We start from the raw sequence: 18976 nt of genomic DNA, 5'->3' as shown, positions 1-18976 counted from the left end.
TCTGTGGTGAGATCCCTGGGCAGGAAGTGGATTAATGGAGACAGCTCTGGCTTGCCCTGGGCACTCAGGGGCACATGGGAGAAAACTGCTAAGTTCTTCCAGTTCTAATGAAATTCCACTCAACAAAAACACAACCAAGAGATGTCAAAGGTCAATTCACTTGCAGTCTTAACACAGGGCCACAGACAAGAAATGAGGAGCAAAGGAAGAAATTTTTTTTTCTTTTTTTTTTTATTGAGAAAAAGAAGAAAAAAAAAAAACAAGTTTCCACCTCCTCCCAGCCTCCCATTTCCCTCCCCCTCCTCCCACCCTTCTCCCCCTCCTCCTATCCTTCTCCCCCTCCTCCCACTCCTCTCCCCCTCCCTCTCCAGTCTAAAGAGCAGTCAGGGTTCCCTGCCCTGTGGTAAGTCCTAGGTCCTCCCCCCTCTGTCCATATCTAGGAAGGTGAACATCCAAACTGGCTAGGCTCCCACAAAGCCAGCACATTGCGTAGGATCAAAACCCCGTGCCATCGTCCTTGGCTTCTCATCAGCCCTCATTGTTCGCCATGTTCAGAGAGTCCAGTTTTAACCCTTGCTTTTTCAGTCACAGTCCAGCTGGCCTTGGTGAGCTCCCAGTAGATCAGCTCCACTAAGTAAGAAGTTGAACCAAAGGAAAAACATATAGTTATCCTCTTGGCTATGGGAAGTAGACAAAATTGCCGGGGAGAAAATTGGGATCTTGGGGGTGGGGTGGGATGGGGGTAAGGGGAGATGGGGAAAGAAAAGGGAGAAGGGGAGGATGGGGGGAACTTGGGGAAAAAATGAAGATTGGGAAAAAGGAAGGTAGGATAGGGGAGCACGGAAGGAAGAAATTTTAATGGACTTCTCAGCAAAAGGCTTCATCAACAAAGACACTTGTGGGGGCTTGACACAGAATGTGCAGATTATATTTGAAAATGTGAGGATCCCTGAGAATGTTCTAGAAAAGCAAAATATTATAACTAACTGCTGTCAGGCCAGCTGTTATGGCGCTCGCCTTTGATCCCAGCACACCAGAAGCAGAGACAACCAGATCCCTTAGTTTGAGTCTAGCCTGGTCTACAGATAGAGTTACAGGACAATAAGTACACAGAGAAACCCTTGTCTCAAACAACAACAAAAGTACAAGGAACTGCTGTCACTCAACTGCATGGTCCAATCAGTAAAATATTAAAGACAGAACAGTATATAAGCAACAAGCCAAGAGATAAAATTAAAGGCTATTCATGTATAATGAGAGGACCCACGTGGTCAGAAATTACTCAGAGTGGTGGTTTGAAGGAGAATGGCCCGCTGGGCTTGCAAATTTGAATGCCTGGTCCCCGATGCTAGAACTGTTTGGGAAGAACTAGGAGGTATGACCTTGTTGGAGATGTGTCACTGGGAGCTGGCTTTAAGGTTTCAGAAGTCAAGGCCATTCCCAAAGTGTTGTCTTCTCTCTGTCTTGTGTTGATGTGGGAGTGTCATATATCAATCTGTTGATTTCATTGGTTAAGCAATAAAGAAACTGATTAGCCCTCATAGGTTAAAACATAGGTGGGAGGAGAAAACAGAACAGAATGCTGGAAGGAAGAGGAAGTGAGCTCAGACTCAACAGCTCTGCTTTCTGGAACAGAGATGCCATGCTCCCCTCTCCTGGGAGGACGCGGGGATAGCTCTGCTCTCTGAGGCACATGTGATGAAGCTCCGACCCAGGATGGATGTAGGCTAGTATCCCCCTGGTAAGGCACCTCGTGGGCTACACAGATAATTAGAAATGGGCTAGTCCAGGTGTGAGAATTAGCCTAGAAGAGGCTAGATAGAAATGGGCCAAGCACTGTTTAAAAGAATACAGTGTCCATGTAATTATTTCGGGGCATAAGCTAGCCAGCCAGCTGGGGTGCTGGGGACGCAGTCCCGCCACCCATATTACTGCATTGTGTGGATTATACAAGCTCTTAGCTACTGCTCCAGCACCTATCAGAATAGCTAAAATAAAAAACACCAATGATAGCCTTTGCTGGAGAGGTTGTGGAGAAAGGGGTACACTCATCCATTGCTGGTGGGAATGCAAACTTGTGCAACCACTTTGGAAAGCAGTGTGGCGGTTTCTCAGGAAATTCGGTATCAACCTACCCCTGGACACAGCAATACCACTCTTGGGAGTATACCCAAGAGAGGCTCTATCATACAACAAAAGTATATGCTCAACTATGTTCATAGCAGCATTGTTTGTAATAGCCAGAACCTGGAAACAACCTCGATGCCCTTCAATGGAAGAATGGATGAAGAAAGTGTGGAATATATACATATTAGAGTATTACTCAGCAGTAAAAAACAAGGACTTCTTGAATTTTGCATACAAATGGATGGAAATAGAAAACACTATCCTGAGTGAGGTAAGCCAGACCCAAAAAGAGGAACATGGGATGTACTCACTTATATTTGGTTTCTAGCCATAAATAAAGGACATTGAGCTTATAATTCACATTCCTAGAGAAGCTAAATAAGAAGGTGAATCCAAAGACAAACATACAGGCATCCTCCAGAATATTAACCTTCATCAGGTGATGAAAGGAGACAGAGACAGAGACCCACATTGGAGCACCGGACAGAAATCTCAAGGTCCAAATCAGGAGCAGAAGGAGAGGGAGCACGAGCAAGAAACTCAGGACCATGAGGGGTGCACCCACACACTGAGACAATGGGGATGTTCTATCGGGAACTCACCAAGGCCAGCTGGCCTTGGTCTGAAAAAGCATGGGATAAAACCGGACTAGCTGAACATAGTGGACAATGAGGACTACTGAGAACTCAAGAACAACGGCAATGGGTTTTTGATCCTACTGCACGTACTGGCTTTGGGGGAGCCTAGGCAGTTTGGATGCTCACCTTACTAGACCTGGATAGAGGTGGGCAGCCCTTGGGCTTCCCTCAGGTCAGGGAACCCTGATTGCTCTTCGAGCTGATGAGGGAGGGGGACTTGATCAGGGGAGGAGGAGGGAAATGGGAGGCGGTGGCGGGGAGGAGGCAGAAATCCTTAATAAATAAATAAATTAAAAAAAAGAATACAGTTTCCATGTAATTATTTCGGGGCATATGCTAGCCATGCGGGTGCCGATGTGGCTGGGCGCCGGGCAGAACGCAGCCCCCCGCAGCTCCTTACTACATACTATGTCTCCAACTGGTCTCAGCTTGGCTCAAAAGATCCTTCTGCCCCAGCCTCTCGAATAGCTGAATCCACAGATTCACATTTCCAATACCCAGACTGTTTTGCTTACTTTTTGTTTCTTTTTACTCTTCCAATTTTCCATTCTCAGCATTGCACATCTATCAGTTTTAGTTCTGGGGTTTTTTATTGTACAACTGGAACTCAGGGTGTCGGCCCTCTGCCACCACAGCCAAGCCCTTGTAATAAAACAAGTCTTAAAGGAAGTTCATCCAGGAAGCATAATATACTGGGTTGCCTCGTCTATTAACTTCTTAGGTTTAACTAATGGGTGTTATTGCTTCCTGCAGTGAAGCAAAGGTGAGAAATGTATTACATATGCCATCTGAGGGATGTCTAGATGTGCTTCATGAAGAAGATGCAGTCTCCAATTAAAGAGTGAGTGGAGGAGGGTGGTGCCCTTGTCCACCTATGCTGGACATGCACTGCCTCGTACTTTAGGGCATGGGAAGTCAGGGAAGTATAGCAGCTAAGCTGCTTATCTGAGACTTTGCACAATTAATCTCTTTATAGATGATTTTATGTTAACATAATTTCTTTATTGATTCTTTGGGAATTTCATGCACCATAATTCCACTCACCTTCCAGTTCCCCTGTTGCCCTCCCCTTACTCCTGCAGTACCCCCAAAAGAAAAAATTTAAAAAAATAAAATAAAATAAACAAAAAAATAGGCACAAAAAATCCCAAGAAATTAAAACAAAACAACAGAAAAAAAACTCTTGGCTTCTCTTCCTTCCCCTTCTCTCCAATACCTCCTCATTTGTCCTGGTGGCATCGGGAGCAGTATGCCACATGATACACCTTTTGTCCAATCAGCTTTAGAAGCAAATGTTCATAGCAACGAGTGGTTGGTCTGGATCAAGGGCTCTGGTTTCTGGTACACCGTCTTCACTGGATCCTCACCAGAACTCCTCTGAGCTACCCAAGGACTGCCCAATCATGCAGAGACATTGAGTTTTGTTTACACCTACACATCATAGTCCATTACTGAAGGAAGTCAGGGCAGGAGCTCAAACAAGGCAGGAGCCTGGAGGCAGGCGCTGAAGCAGAGGCCATGGAGGAGTGCTGCTTCCTGGCTTGCTCATCATGGCTTGCTCAGCCTGCTTTCTTACAGAACCCAGAACCACCAGCCCAGGGGTGGCACCACACAGAGTGGGCTGGGCTCTTCCACATGAATCACTAATTAAGAAAACGTCCTACAGGCCTGCCTATTGCCCCATCTTATTTTCTCAATTGGGGTTCTCCCTTCTCAGATGGCTTTAGCTTGTGCCAAGTTAGCATAAAGTTAGGCAGCATGCTAAGCAAGCCCTTACCAACTGAGCTACATCTCCAGCCCAGGATTTATGTTTTAATAAAAAAAAAAAAACAAGCAATGGGTTTTATTTTGACATCTTGAAACATACTTTGCCCTTATTTGTCTTCTTCCCCACGGTTCCTCTTTTCTCCTTCAGCCTTCATGTCCCACGTGTTCTAATTACCCCCTCCTTTTCCCACAACCACAAAACTGCTTCTTCCACTCCCATGGTTCCTAGGTTCTTTATCCTCCACACAACAGATATGATGAGAAGTCAAGCACAGGGCAATTGATTCCTAAGCAAAACATAAAATGTCCATGTTTTATTTATTCATTGTATGTGTCTGGATGATTAAAGCATGCATGCATGTCTATGCAACTTGTGTGCCCGGCATCTGAAGAAGGCACTGGGCATTCCTGGGAATGGAGTTACAGACAGTTGTGAGACAGTGTGTGGATGCTGGAAATCAAACCCAAATTTATAGGTAAACATTAGCCCGAGGCGAACACACCCCCTAAGGGGTGGGACTTATCCCTACATCTCCCCTTTTTGTCTAAATAAGACAGAACTAAACCAAATACAACTATATACAATAATAACAAATAATAAATATAACAAACAATATTGAGAACAAAAGTTTTGCTAAACATTCTACCTCAAGGAGTCTAAATATGTAGAGAGTAACTACAATTATATAATCTTCAACTCCGTCAAAGATCTGAGAAGGGAATAAATATTACTTAACAAATGAGATAGATCCAAAATGTGCAACAATTGACAGAGACAACTGACTACCTGGGCAATCACCCAAAGTTTCGTTTGCAATGTTGAGTCAACCAACTTTGGCAGCAATCTGTACAGATGGTCCTCATTCCCATAAGAAAACAGGCTGAGAAAGCCATAGGGAACAGGCCAATAAGAAGTAATGCTCCTTGGCCTCGCTCTCTCTCTCTCTCTCTCTCTCTCTCTCTCTCTCTCTCTCTCTGTCTGTGTGTGTGTGTGTGTGTGTGTGTGTGTTTGTATGTGTATTTGTGAAAGACAAGAAAGATATGTAGAGGTCAGAGACACCATCTGGGAGTTGGTTTAAATCTCCTATCATGGATTCCAGAAATGGAATTCAGGTTATCAGACTTGTATGGAATATGGTCCTAGGTGCAGAGCCATTTCAATGGCCCTTTCCCCATGTTTTCTTTCCATTAAAAAATAAAAACAAGTGTTTTTTTTTATATTTCTCTCCCTCCCTAAATAAGCAAATGCTTGTAAAATGCTAGCTAGTAAGGAAAACGTAGGGCTGTGCATGAGCTTGGGGGTAGTGTGAGCTTGCCTCATACATGGGTCCAGAAGAAATCATTATATATTCCCTGCTCTTTGATTTATTCTCATGTGTTGTATATAACCATATATAGGCCTATAGGGAATTTTCTTCAGAATTTAAGATTTCTTATAACTTAACACTAGAATGACAGCCCAGTGAAACAGAGGGCAATAAATGGAAATGAAGAGAAATTTTGTTAGTATTCAGGCACACCCTCACACAGCACCTCACACCATCTGCCTGGCTGTATAGCAAATGGTATCCTGTCCCTTTAAGAGACCCTCCGTTCACTCTCAGTCTCTCTAGTGCTCTCCCTCCCTTCCTCCCTCTCTCCCTTCCCTCTCTCTCTTCTTCTCTTTTTACCCCACTGAGGAAAGCAGGTCTCAGCCTCTTTTCCTTCTCCCTCCTCCCTCTCTCTCTGTTTCTCTTTCTCTCTGTCTTTTCCTCCCATCCCTTCCACACCACTACACCGCCCCTTTTAATAAAACTTTGCACCCATTCTTCATCTACATGGCATATTTGTCTGTCCCTTACCAGCCGCGGGTTGAACCTCACCCACATGCCATGGGACCTGGAAAGATTTCCAAATGTCCCACTGGCACACTGGAAGATGTTCAACACCATCAGCCGTCAAGTGTTGCAAATCAAATTTCAATGAGATGATACTTGATATCATTAAGATTGTGAAAATACAAAAGATAAGTCAGTCCTGGTTTCACAGCTCTGCAATCCCAGAACTTGGTAGAGGAGTGTGTGTGTGTGTGTGTGTGTGTGTGTGTGTGTGTGTGGTGTCTATCATATATGAGTTTGAAGCTGGACAGCAAAATATGGTCTAAGAATTGAAAAGTATATGTTGCATGCTGAGGATATAAGTCACAGGGAAGGCACTTGTCTAGCATGCACAGGTGCTGGGACATATGTGAGAGTGTAAACATACCAGAGAACAGGAACCTGCTACATTACTGCTGGTGCAACTACCAGCAACTGAGCGTTTATATATAGAAAAAAAGGAGATACCCCAATTACCTACTGCTTGATGAGTAGGTAAACAAAGGGTGGTGTGTTAATACAGTGGTCTAGTTTCTAGTCATGGAAAGGGGTAGAGAAAGGATACATCCTATAACATGAATAAATATCACAAATATTAAGTTCATTTGAAAGTAGCCAAAGGACTGAAGAATGGGACACTTCTTTATTAGATGATTTGATTTCTCTTTAATACCCAGAATGAGACACTTGAAACAGAAAGTTAGATTGGTAACTAATAGGTGGTGGGGGTCTGGAGAAATGAAGAGTAACTGCTAATGAATAAAGTGACTTTTCTCAAATGACAAATTATTTTAAAAGCAAATAGAATAATGGTTGCGTTATTGTAAGAACATAGTAAAAAATACCTACTGGGTTATATACTTTAAAAGAGTAAACTTACTACATAAATGTATTACTTCTCAATATCTACAGATCACATTTCATGTCTATGTTTTGTCTGCATATATGTATGTTCACTGTGTGCATGTCTGGTGCCTGCAAAGAGACAAGAGGGTGTTGGATCCCCTAGATATAAATATCTGTGAGCTTCCTTCCATTTGGGTGTGGTTGTAGGTTGAAGATTTTGTGCTGAGAGGTAATGAGGACTACTTTTCTCCTCCAGGGGCATGTAGAGTACCTTCCAGTACAGTGAACTGTGGTTAGTAGGTGAATAATGTAGTTAGACACCAGCTCAACGTCTCCATATTCAGTGATAGAAGTGTTCCCTTCAGAAACAAGACCTTACCATCAGCTTGTGTGAGCAACCAAGAGCCTTGGCAATAGCCTGTGCTATTTGGTGGTTTCCATGGGTCCCTTTGGTGAATGACTCAACAGGCTGTAACCTGTTCCTGGCACTGGAGGTTTAATTTGGTGGCACAAGATATCTAGTTGAAGTCTTCTCTCCCCTGTTGTTTTTTGTCTCACTGTGGGTTCCTTTCACATATGTAAAGGAAGATTCTAGGATAGTCAGTGTCCATATAGTTTTTCAAAGGACCTTTAGTATTGGTTGTCCCTCTCCATTTTCCTTCCTTTACTTTTCTGTCCCATCCCCCTTTCATTAAACCATCCAATTCTAGTTTTCCTTAATAGCTAAATAACACTATAGACTTTTTTCTTTCCTTTCCTCTCCTTCCTCCTGGTCCCTTACTAGGTTCCATACCTCTGTGGGTATTCAGATTGAAGTTCCCATATCAGAACCATAAAATCCTTAAAAGAGAAAACATACAATATTTGTCTACATGTACTGAGCACTGTATGCTTTTGACGCTGAAGTCTGACATGGGCACACACAGAACACAACCTCGGTGCACAGCTGCTGAGTACCATTGTGAGCTCATAGCGCATCACTATGCCCCTAGAACTGTGTTGCTAAGGGTGAATCAGAATTCAGCTCACACTGAACTAAGGATCTGCCCAAGCAGGACGCTTATTTGGTTCAGTGGGGAATTTTAACCAGATTTTGAACGTTTACTACTGGTTTTGGGAGGGTGGGGGTGGTTAAAGGGGAAGGAAGGGAGGGGCAGTAGGCCCGGGAGGGCCAGGAGGGCCGGGAGGGCCGGGAGGGCAAGGAGGGCTGGTGGGGGCGGGGTTGTTGGGAGGGCCAGGAGGGCCTGTAGAGCCTTAACATGCAGGAAGATATGGAGTATGATGCCCTAACCATTCGGGCCCCTCAGCGGTCTCCCTGGTATACCCACCTGTGGCCCGCATGCCTGGGTCGTGGGTGCTTGGGTAGAAGACAGCAGCGATTTCCTTTGTACCTAATTGGGTACGATCCCGTGGGCCGATTACAAAGGGCGGCCAGTGTGGGTGATGTCAAATTAGTCGAGAGATTGATCAATGCCAGGGAACACCGTGTTAACGAGTGCGACAGAAGGAGCAGGTAATGGGGCCTGAGGAGGGGCGAGGGGCAGGAGGGGCAGAAACTGTTGGGGACAGTCAGGGTCTACTAGGGAGAAACATACCTTCCAGATCTGCAGCCTGTGGGAGGGCAGATGTCATGCTTAAGGCTCTTCTTTCATGGAGACCTCTGGGTTTGTACCTGCTTTAAGCTCCTAGGCACCTGAAACCTGCACACCTTGGAAGGGCAGCTCCGAGGCTTTCTTTAAGAGAAGCAAAACAAAGAACTTCAGTTAGTTTACAAATCCCTTTACATTGTCTCTTTTAGAGCACTTTACTGAGGGCTTTAAAGGAATTTAGCTAAGGAAACCACATACATCTTTTTATGTGTACACTTATAATGTTTTAGGTTTGAGTGTTTTGGCTGCATGTATTTTCAGTGTACCACACAAGCATAGGAAGAGGGTGTTGGATCTCCTGGAACTGGGGTCATGGACAGTTGTGATCTGCTGTGTGGGTACTAGGAATCAAACCCAGGTCCTCTGCAGGAAAAACTAGAGCTTGTAAATGCCAAGCCATCTCTCCAGCCCTTTAATGTATATGTTTTAATGCTATGTTATATGCAACACAGAAAATTGTATCATAAGATAAATTTTCACATAAAAAGCCAACTCATAGCCAAAAAAACCCCAAAGAATTAACAAGAAATCTTATGTCTGTTTTATGCTTGCTGAGGGATTTCATAAGGAAATTTTCAACTTGAACTATAACTCTGTCCCCCGGCCCCTTATATACATGTTGTGTGTGTTTTGGTAAATACTAGAAGGCTAACGGTTGACATTCTCTTTGAAAATTTCTTTTCATCTCATTAAAAAAAAATCATATGTGTGTATGCACCTGTGCCTCACACATGCCAAGCAAGTGTCTGAAGGTCAGAAGAGAACTATCGACAGCTGTGTTCTGCCACGTTGTGGATTCTGGGGATTGAACATAGGCCATTGGCTCTGCCAGTAGGTGCCCTCACCTAATGAACCACCCTGTGGTTTCTCCACCTCAGCTTTTTAGACAGATTCTCTCACCCAAATCCCTGCTGTGTTTGACTGATTGTCTTGGAGTATACTGATTGACCTAGACTTGCTGGCAAAATAGATTTGGGGATCCTCCTTTATCCACATCTCCAGCACCAGTTTCTCAAGGTGCTGGGGATTCTGAAGTTGGGGTCTCAGGCTTGCAGGGTGAGTGATTTTCCAACTGAGTTGTAACAATCACTGCAGCCCTCTTTCCTAGTCCTTGATTCCTGTTTTTCACTAGATTATAGGCAGGAAACAATGACCCTCAACAGTAGATTCTCCATAGCTCACATGCTTCTTGATCATGTCTGTAGTTGTGAGGTTATTTAGTCTATAGTTATTCAGTCTTCCAAATTAGAGCTTCATACAAATAATAGAACAGTAAATTATTGTTTCAAAGTATTTTTGCTTAATATGTGTATTCTTTAGAAACACTGAATTTTCCAGCTGTATTTATCCATTCTGCCAATCCACTTATTCCCTGCACATAACTTAGATATCTACTGTAAAGCATACAAATCTACTAGCTCTCAAGACCCTCTCATTCATAAGATATTACATTTCTCTGTTCAGTCAGCTTTCCTGACGTTCTATAAATTTAAATATTGAAAACAATGAATGATGCTCAATTGAATCCCTAGTAATTTTTGTCTTTAAACTTTTTGAAAACCAAAGCAAGGGAGCTATGATACCATGGGTTATCTCCTTCTGGATAGATTTGCTCAGTTTTGGTGCTAATTCATGGAGGTATAAGGCAAAGCCATTTGCTACCACCTGGTGTCTATATTAACATGGACATTTTGTCTATTGACTGAGGACTATGCTGTGTCCCTGTTGGCAGCAAATATAGAAACATTAATTCTGGGCAAAGAGAAATGAAAAAAAGTTTAAGTATTGATGACTGAAATTTTAGATTTTTGTTTGTTGTTATTGCTATTCTAAATAGTTTACATTTCATAGTCTTAAGAGCAGAAATTTACATAGATACATGTGACCTTTAGAAGTGTCATGGGCCTGTGGATTGTGTCATATTTCATTGGATGTCAGGCACAATGGACTGCATGGTGACCTTTTATTTTGTATGGTAGCAAAGTAAAAAACATTGCCAATTATAGTCATAAAATATCATGAATTATAAGTGGCAGACATCAGCGATTCTAAAGTGTGAAATAAAGAGTAAGGTGGGTGCAGTGGAACTGCCTGCATTCCTACCTACTGGGAGGATTACCAAATCAAGGCCAGCTTAGGGAATATAGTTTTAAAATATTGTAAAGATACTTGAGTAAAATCTTTCACATCTGCAGTAGGTATAATTCTGCTGTTTCTCTTCATTGAAATATTGTGTTTGTTACCATTAGAAACAAATTGTAATTGTATCCAGCAACACTGAGCTGTCAGGTGCTGGAAGCATTTGTACATGCTCTTGAAGATGTGAGTTGAAGCGTCACAGCAGCACTGTGTAAGAGAGCTGCAGTGTTGAATCCCCATTCTACAGATGGAGAGATTGATTTGTGGAGCTCATAGGAGGTCTATGTTCTAACTAGTAACACTCGGTGATTAGAGTAGGATTCAAATCCAATCTGAGTTCAATCTACTGGGCATTCTCGTGTTATCCAGAGAGGCTGCTCTGAGGAAGGGTGAAGCTTGTGATAGAGCACTCGCCTTGAATGGGACAGCCATGCGCTATATACCTAGCACAGAAAATGAACACCTGAGTAGAGAAATAAGTAAATAAGAAAATTTTAGTTTCTTCTTTTACATCAGAAGGAAATGCACATTGGTGTCTACTTGAGTGTGCCTTTACATAATAATCTGTAATTTCCTAAAATGTCCTCTCAATTTGTAGGAGTTCACTGCACTACGCCTCTGCCCATAATCATCCTAATGTAGTAACACTGCTATTATCCAACGACTGTACCAATATTAATATGAAGGATGATGAAGGCTGCACTCCCCTAATAAAGGTAACTATCGCGAAACACTTTTGGTACAAAATGGATTAGAAATTATCCTTGTTTGGTTTTTGTTGCTGTGATGAAACACTGGCCAAAACCATCTCAGGAAAGGAAAGGTTTATTGGCTTACAGTTCCACATCACAGTCAGTCATGAAGGGAAACCAGGTCAGGAGTTCAATCAGGACCTGAGGCAGGAAATGAAGCAGAGGTCATGGGGGAATGATGCTTTCCCGTGGCTTTTTCCAAGGCTTGCTCAGATATCTTATACTACTCAGAATAACCTTCCCAGTCATGCCACCACCCCTAGGAAGCTGTGCCCTCCCAGATCAACCTCAATCAAGAAAATGCTATACACGCTTCTCAGAGTCCAGTCTGGTGGAGCCAATTCTTCAAGTGAGATTCTTTTTTTCCAGGTGTCTTCAACCTGTGTCAAGTTATCAAAACAAGCAAATGAACAAGCAACCTCCCCCACTACAAAAATGGCCAAACGGTGCTAGTGAAATGCTTTAATATCTAGGTGTGGTGGCACACCTCTGAAACTCTACCACTTGGAAAACTTTGGTGGGGAGGTCATGAATTTAGGAAAGTCTGGTTACTTGAGAGGGATAATATGCATAACCTAAACAATTGGTCTGATCCAAGGGTAACTAGTCAATGGAATTGTTGGAATGCTTATTAAAGTTCTTGATTTCAGTGTCTCTTTCTTTATCCAATACCCACAGGCCGCCCAGCGGGACAATGTAGAATGCATCTCTATTCTCCTCAGGCACGGGGCTGATCCCCACATTGTAGATGCCAATGGCGATGCTGCCCTCCACCACGCCATTTGCAGAGGGAACATACCAGTTGTCAGCAAACTGCTGGAGTATAATGTAGATATTAAAGCCAAAACAGAGGTAAGAATCATTCAACTTCATTCACAATGTACTTCTAGCAATGACTCTCAGATCTCTTTCCACATTCTGAAGCTCAAGCAGTCTCACTCAATCTGTTCAGAGTAAAGCATTTTTTCCAAATCTGTTTTTCATAGTTTTGTAGGTAACTTAAAGGAACTCAGCACAGCACATTTTTTTTCAGATTTGGGCTTTCCTTTAAAATTCAACAAGTAAAGGACTTGGGCCCACACATACTTCACATACACACAAACAATAGAAAAAAATAATTTTAAGATAAATGTCTATAGAAAAAAACAGAAATCTGTTGCAATTAAGAAGTTACTGATGTGACTTGTCTCTCAGAGATGAGGCTAGAGTGGGAAGGTCACAGGCACACAGGTAAATGTGGAAATTTGATCATTGAAGAAAACATGCTGAGAAGACATTTTCGCTTAACTTTTTCAGATGTTACATGTACATAACAAAGGGGCCAAAATGGGACTCTATCTTAGACAAGGAGCAACTCCATTGTAATTAATGACCTAAGCCTGAATCCAGGACGTTCCCCAGTCAAGTTTAGCCAATTGGCTAAACAGTTCCAAACCTGGCCTTATAAGGCTGGAAGACCAGAGTTGCAGGATCTGGCTGCTACTGACTATATGTGTCAGAAAAATCCCACAATGGATGAAACTGTTACTAATTCTGTCCAATCAACATGCCCCCTATGTAACTGCTCCCTGACTGCCCAATTATTGAAAAAATATTTAAAAGACTAAAAAGATAGAATTCCCCACGCCCACTTTAAAAGGGCCTGTATGTCTTTGTGTGTGGTCCTCATTATCACTTTATATGGGTGATGGACTGTTGCATGCTGGCTATTTCTGAAGAATAAGCACTCTTTGTGTTTACATACCATTTGAGTCTGAGGTCTTCCTCCAGCATCTTTTGGACCACTACAACAGGAAACGATGTTTGGTTTGGGAGAAAATTTTTAGGTTAGGGAAAATAGTTTTGAAAAACAGGTTGAGAAACTGCTCCAGAGATGCCACTTGGGTTCACTCATTCAACAGAGGCATACCAAATCCATGTTTTAGGATTGGGGCAATTGAGCTCTCTATGGAGCTAAGAAACTTGGAACCAGCAAGCGTTTGTGGGAAGTTCTGGAAATAGTGGTGTTCACGGGCATTGTTGGACAGGGAAAGATGTTTCAAAGGAAAGGGAAGCCCTGTGTGTGTGAATCTGCAGCAAGGGCTGAAGGAAAATCTATCCTTTTGTGACTCATTTTGTTTTCAAAATCTGTGATACATTTTTCATTTGAAAAGCATGTCAATTTATAAAATGAAATTTTTCCTTTACAGTATGGTTTGACACCCTATAAACTCGCTTTGTTTGAAAATCAACTTAAAATGGCGGAGTTTTTAATTGAAAACGGTGCAGATGCACCTTCGGAGCTTACACCAAATAGGTACCATTTCTTTTTTACAATCTTAGTGCTGTTCTTGAGGGTCTCATTGCTTAAGTAATGAACACTAAAATGGTAGAGGGAAGATGGCTTCAACTCATAAGCATATATTGAGAAAGACTAGCTCACAGGGAGTGTGAGCTGGAAAAGAGACTGTTCCAACATAAAAAAAGGAACAGTGTGTACCAGGGCTCAGCTTCCCATTCAAAAACACGTGATCATTTCTAATCTGATTTGATTGGCAATTTTCTACTTGTTAAGGCAACTTCACATTAATGTTGTTTACTTTGAAAAGTGTCAAGTTTATTATCAACACTGAAATGTATAATTTTATTATTTTTAGCCTGTTCCTTATATATTTTCTTCTTATATATGTTCAATTTCAATATTTTTTTTCAAATCATGTTGTCTCTTTGATCACTCACTTTGCTTTAAGTGAATTTGAGTAAGCAAATAGTTTAGGGTATCCTCAATTAGATGATATTACCAGATGCTATTATTTTCCCCTGTCCTGTCTGAACTATCTTGACACTGTGTTAGTCAGATGTGAATCTGTACACCCAAACTCCTGAAACAGCTAATCTGGATAGGGACACTTGTCCAAAATGAGTACAAAGAACTAAGACTCCATTGAGAAAATGCCTCCATAAGATCTGGTTGTAAGGCGTTTTCTTAATTAGTGATTGATGGATAAGGGCCCAACACATCATGGGAGGTGCTGTTCCAGGGCTCATGGCCCTGAGTTCTATAAGAAAGCAGAATGAGCAAGCCAGTAAGCAGCTCTCTTCCATGGCCTCTGTAAGCTCCTGCCTCCAGCTTCCTTCCCTGTTTGAGTTCCTGCCCTATCTTCCTTTAATGATGGACTATGATGCAGACATATAAGCCAAATGAATCCTTTGGTCCCCAAGTTCATTTTGGTCATGGTGTTTCATCACAGAAATATCAGCTCTAAAATGGACACTTGGTATTTAAGATGATTTCAGCATTAAAAATTAAATGATTACCTTTTTTTGTTCATACATGCAAGTTTAAAGTCAGATGAATTAAAAAGTAAAGCCTGTGTGTTGTGTATTTTATATTGAAAATACGCTTTGGACATACCATATATTCTAAACATGGTTTAGCATCCCTCATCTTCATGTACTTGTTTTTGTGTCAGAGGACATGCATGCACTGATATTCCCAACCAAGACACAGTACAACACTGTGTGATGGCTTTGTCTTCCATCTTATTTGAGGCATTTTTTCTACTTTTATTTGGCACTTGGCCACTTACTCCAGGTAAGCAGGTTGGGAAGCCTCTTTGGTATCTTACTACCTCCACTTCCTTTGTACTATAAAAGTGCTGGGATTATAGATACATTACACAGTGTCTGACTTTTTGTTGAATTCTTGGCTACTGTGACAATATGTATACCCACTGAGCCATCTATCTGGCTCTAAAACACTCAATTTTTAAAAGAAGACTTTGTGTCTAAATTAAAGAGGTGGCTATAAGTGTATTGTTATTAATTATGGAACTAAGGCTTCTGAGTGCAGAGCACTTTCAATTAAACCTCTAATCCAGTTAGAGGGCCTGTGTTTCCCTCTAAGAAGAACCATTTGAGGTCATTTATTCTTCCTTCAATACAAGATAGACAGAAATTTGTAAAGCTGGTACTTTTGAAGCAAATGAAGTATGCTTGTTACTTTGACATGGAATAGCACAGTTTTAGGAATTCACGACTAGGAACATGTCTCAGGAATAAAGTACTTATCACACAAACCCAAGATTTCAGAGTTCAGCTCCTCAGAACACAGAAAGGGCCTCATGTGCTGTGTGCATCTTAATCTCAGGGAACCTTGAGGGACATGGGAGATGGAGAGAGGAGACTGTCTGGAAAGTTATACTTTAGATAGTCTTGCTTTGTACAGCTGTTAACAACAAGAAACTCTGCCTCAAAACTAAGTTAGGAGGCAAGGACTGCCAGTCAAGGATGTCCTCTGACCTAAAAAACATGCACTAGGATCAACAGACAAAAATGCATACACAGATGTGAACAGGAATGCATATCAAATATGAAGATGAAAAAGTAAGTTTAGGTTGTTGATCTAGTAAGACTGGGGATCATTATCTGCTAAAAAGACATTGGAAATAGTGGTCAAGGTTGAAGGTTTTCTTAGTCTTCTGCAGATCACTTCAGCAGCGGTGCTATTTTGGACTAGCTTCACACCACAGGTGAAAAGTCCCCATGACAAGTTCCAAGACTGTGATGACAGCCAAAGCAGAAACTAGGAAAATAAAGCTGCTGGTCCAGAATATCCTGGAAATAGGCCCTGAAGTACAGCAGTCTTAGCTGTGACCTGGGAAGAATATAGCTGACAAAAGAGTGTTGCTTTTCTTGAGTTTGGAAGCTGCCCGTGAGTTACAAGGACTCAGGAGTACACAAAAAGGCTTATGAACAAAGAAACAGCCAGGCGGTGGTTTCAGCATTCACACATGAAAGAACTGTTAAAACAATTTGAAGGTGCCACAACTGTCATGGCTTCTAAGAATGCAGGCAGAAGGATGCTTAGAAGCAAAAAAAAAATACTTTTTCATATACTGACCATTAAGAGCATAGTACTCAACAAAATACCTCCAAAGAGTTCTGACAGATAGGACTGTGGGGCCTTAGGGACAAGCAGGCAGATGAGTGGAACAGGAACACTGACACCACGAGCATATAAATACAAGGTTACTGGAGCATTCAAGCAAATCTATGGAAAAAGCACTGCTATCATTCGTGTGTGTGTGTGCAAGAGAGAGAGAGAGGGGGAAGAGAGAGAGAGAGAGAGAGAGAGAGAGAGAATAGAATGTGTGTTTTTATCAAGAGCTAAATTTCCTCTGTTTCTTCTCTATGTGGGAAGGTGGGAAGGACAGCAGTCATTAATCATCACCAACTGTTGAAGAATTAGTTTAGAGTTATTAGGCTGGGCCTTGTTGCCCATGCCTTTAATCCCAGAACTTGGAAAACAGGAGGCACACAGATCGCTTTGATTTCAAGACCAACATGATGCATATAGTGGGTTTAAAGTAATCTGGACTGCATAATGAGACCTGTTTCAAAAAATTATTTGTAGCCGGGCGATGGTGGCGCACGCCTTTAATCCCAGCACTCGGGAGGCAGAGGTAGGCGGATCTCTGTGAGTTCGAGACCAGCCTGGTCTACAGAGCTAGTTCCAGGACAGGCTCCAAAGCCACAGAGAAACCCTGTCTCGAAAAACCAAAAAAAAAAAAAATTATTTGTAAATATCTAATGAGAGATATATTAGGAACTCAAAAATAAAGAATTTAGAAAACATGCTAAGTATTTTTATATGACTAGTTAAATGCTGATCACTTTTAAACATATGTCACAGTGGAGGAGCAGCTGCAGTAGAATCAGAACAATCAATGAAAACCTGTGCCAACTCCAACGAAGGTAAGAATGACTCCAACTGCTCCTACCTTCCCTAAAGAAAATAAGGAAGAGTAAAGATTTTAGATCCCCAAAAAGGAGTTAAGGAAATCCAGTATAAATGCAGTTCTGTGGTTTTCAAATATTCTGAAAAGTCAGAATTAAGAATTTATTTCAAAGAACTTTCAACTGTGAAAATATATTGTCAAAACATTGCTTATTTTACATTAATGCTGATATCTGTACTGCCTTTGAATAAAGGAGAAATCAACTTTACACACGTGTCCTCCATAGTCACATTGCAGCAAATAGGATTATTAGAAATACATATTCTACTTGAGTTTTATGACAAAAGTCTTGTATTTTGTACTGCATAACAGTACACAGGTAGGTGTCACTAGAATGTAATTATGTCACAAACCAACCACAGTAATCAATAACTTTCATTAAATAATATCCTACCTTATGACATAATTAAAATCTTCTGACCTCTTTAATGTCTGTGCAGTTTCTCAATTTGGACAGTTTTGCCCTACTGTATAATTGTTTTCTTTAGAAATCTCCCATTTAGGGGTGAAAGCTTCATTCTGTAATGAATGTATTGAGTTTATGAAGACTTATCAATCCTGACATGTTTTCCTTTTCTTTTTCTTTCTTCCTTCCTTTCTTCCTTCCTTCCTTTCTTCTCTTCTTTCCTTCTTTTTTGTTTTGATTTGGTTTTCTGAAGAGCTAGACATTGAGCACAAGGCTTTGGGAGCATTCTAGGCAAGCACCCTACCCATTATCCCTACCTTCAGTACTTTTCTCTTTAGTTTTTCTTATAGAACATGGTAAGGGTGAATATCATTTCCATGCTGCAAAGCATGATTCAGGAATAAATATTGGAAAAAAGCAGAGTGTAGAAAATGACATCATTCTGTATTTCAAAGAATTGTCTGCTTCTCCATTGAGTCTGGAGAGACTTTGTGGCAGTGGCAGGAACACCACGTAGTATTTACTTTCAGTAACTGACATCACAGTGTCTTTTATACATCAGTTGTCAGTGACAACCACACTAGGTAGTGAATCCAAAACCCTCTTCTCCCTTCATCTGGTGATGGATGGAGATAGAGACAGAGACCCACACTGGAGCACTGGACTGAGCTCCCAAGGTCCCAATGAGGAGCAGAAGGAGGGAGAAAATGAGCAAAGAAGTTGGGACCACGAGGGGTGCACCCACCCACTGAGACAGTGGAGCTGATCTATTGGGAGCTCACCAAGGCCAGCTGGACTGTGACTGAAAAAGCATGGGATAAAACTGGACTCTCTGAGCATGGCAAACAATGAGGGCTGATGAGAAGCCAAGGACAATGGCACAGGGTTTTGAACCTATGTAATGTGCTGGCTTTGTGGGAGCCTAGCCAGTTTGGATGTTCACCTTCCTAGAAATGGACGGAGGGGGAGGACCTAGGACTTACCACAGGGCAGGGAACCCTGACTGCTCTTTGGAC

General features: G+C 41.8%; 2 protein-coding genes across 2 annotated transcripts in view; one reads left to right on the top strand and one right to left on the bottom strand.

The window, feature by feature from the left end:
* LOC121459088 (importin subunit alpha-4-like) overlaps window positions 1–8955 on the bottom strand; it is an 87754-nt gene extending 78799 nt beyond the window's left edge. The window contains exon 1 of the mRNA XM_041668601.1: window positions 8830–8955. The gene's annotated coding sequence lies outside the window, so the exon portion shown is untranslated. The remainder of the gene's footprint in view (window positions 1–8829) is intronic.
* On the top strand, window positions 8494–18477 carry LOC121458069 (ankyrin repeat domain-containing protein 7-like). The gene is made up of 6 exons (XM_041667195.1): window positions 8494–8747; window positions 11621–11738; window positions 12453–12626; window positions 13964–14070; window positions 17449–17510; window positions 18311–18477. The coding sequence occupies exons 1-6, from the start codon at window positions 8494–8496 to the stop codon at window positions 18475–18477; spliced, it is 882 nt and encodes a 293-aa protein (XP_041523129.1).
* Window positions 18478–18976: the final 499 nt, after the last annotated feature.

Source organism: Microtus oregoni, unplaced genomic scaffold (assembly GCF_018167655.1).
Source record: "Microtus oregoni isolate MIOR12 unplaced genomic scaffold, Mior012 000001F_ref0000356, whole genome shotgun sequence".
Lineage (NCBI taxonomy): Eukaryota > Metazoa > Chordata > Mammalia > Rodentia > Cricetidae > Microtus > Microtus oregoni.
The sequence above is the reverse complement of the archived record's forward strand: the minus strand, read 5'-3'. Positions and strand labels throughout refer to the sequence as shown.

What these genes read in the sequence shown, in the direction of transcription:
- LOC121458069 (XM_041667195.1), top strand. Translation starts at nt 8,494, where the DNA reads ATGCAGGAAGATATGGAGTATGATGCCCTAACCATTCGGGCCCCTCAG. An exon ending in GCTGCACTCCCCTAATAAAG is followed by an intron (nt 11,739 to 12,452) that starts GTAACTATCGCG and finishes CAATACCCACAG; the next exon opens with GCCGCCCAGCGGGACAATGT. An exon ending in ATATTAAAGCCAAAACAGAG is followed by an intron (nt 12,627 to 13,963) that starts GTAAGAATCATT and finishes TTTCCTTTACAG; the next exon opens with TATGGTTTGACACCCTATAA.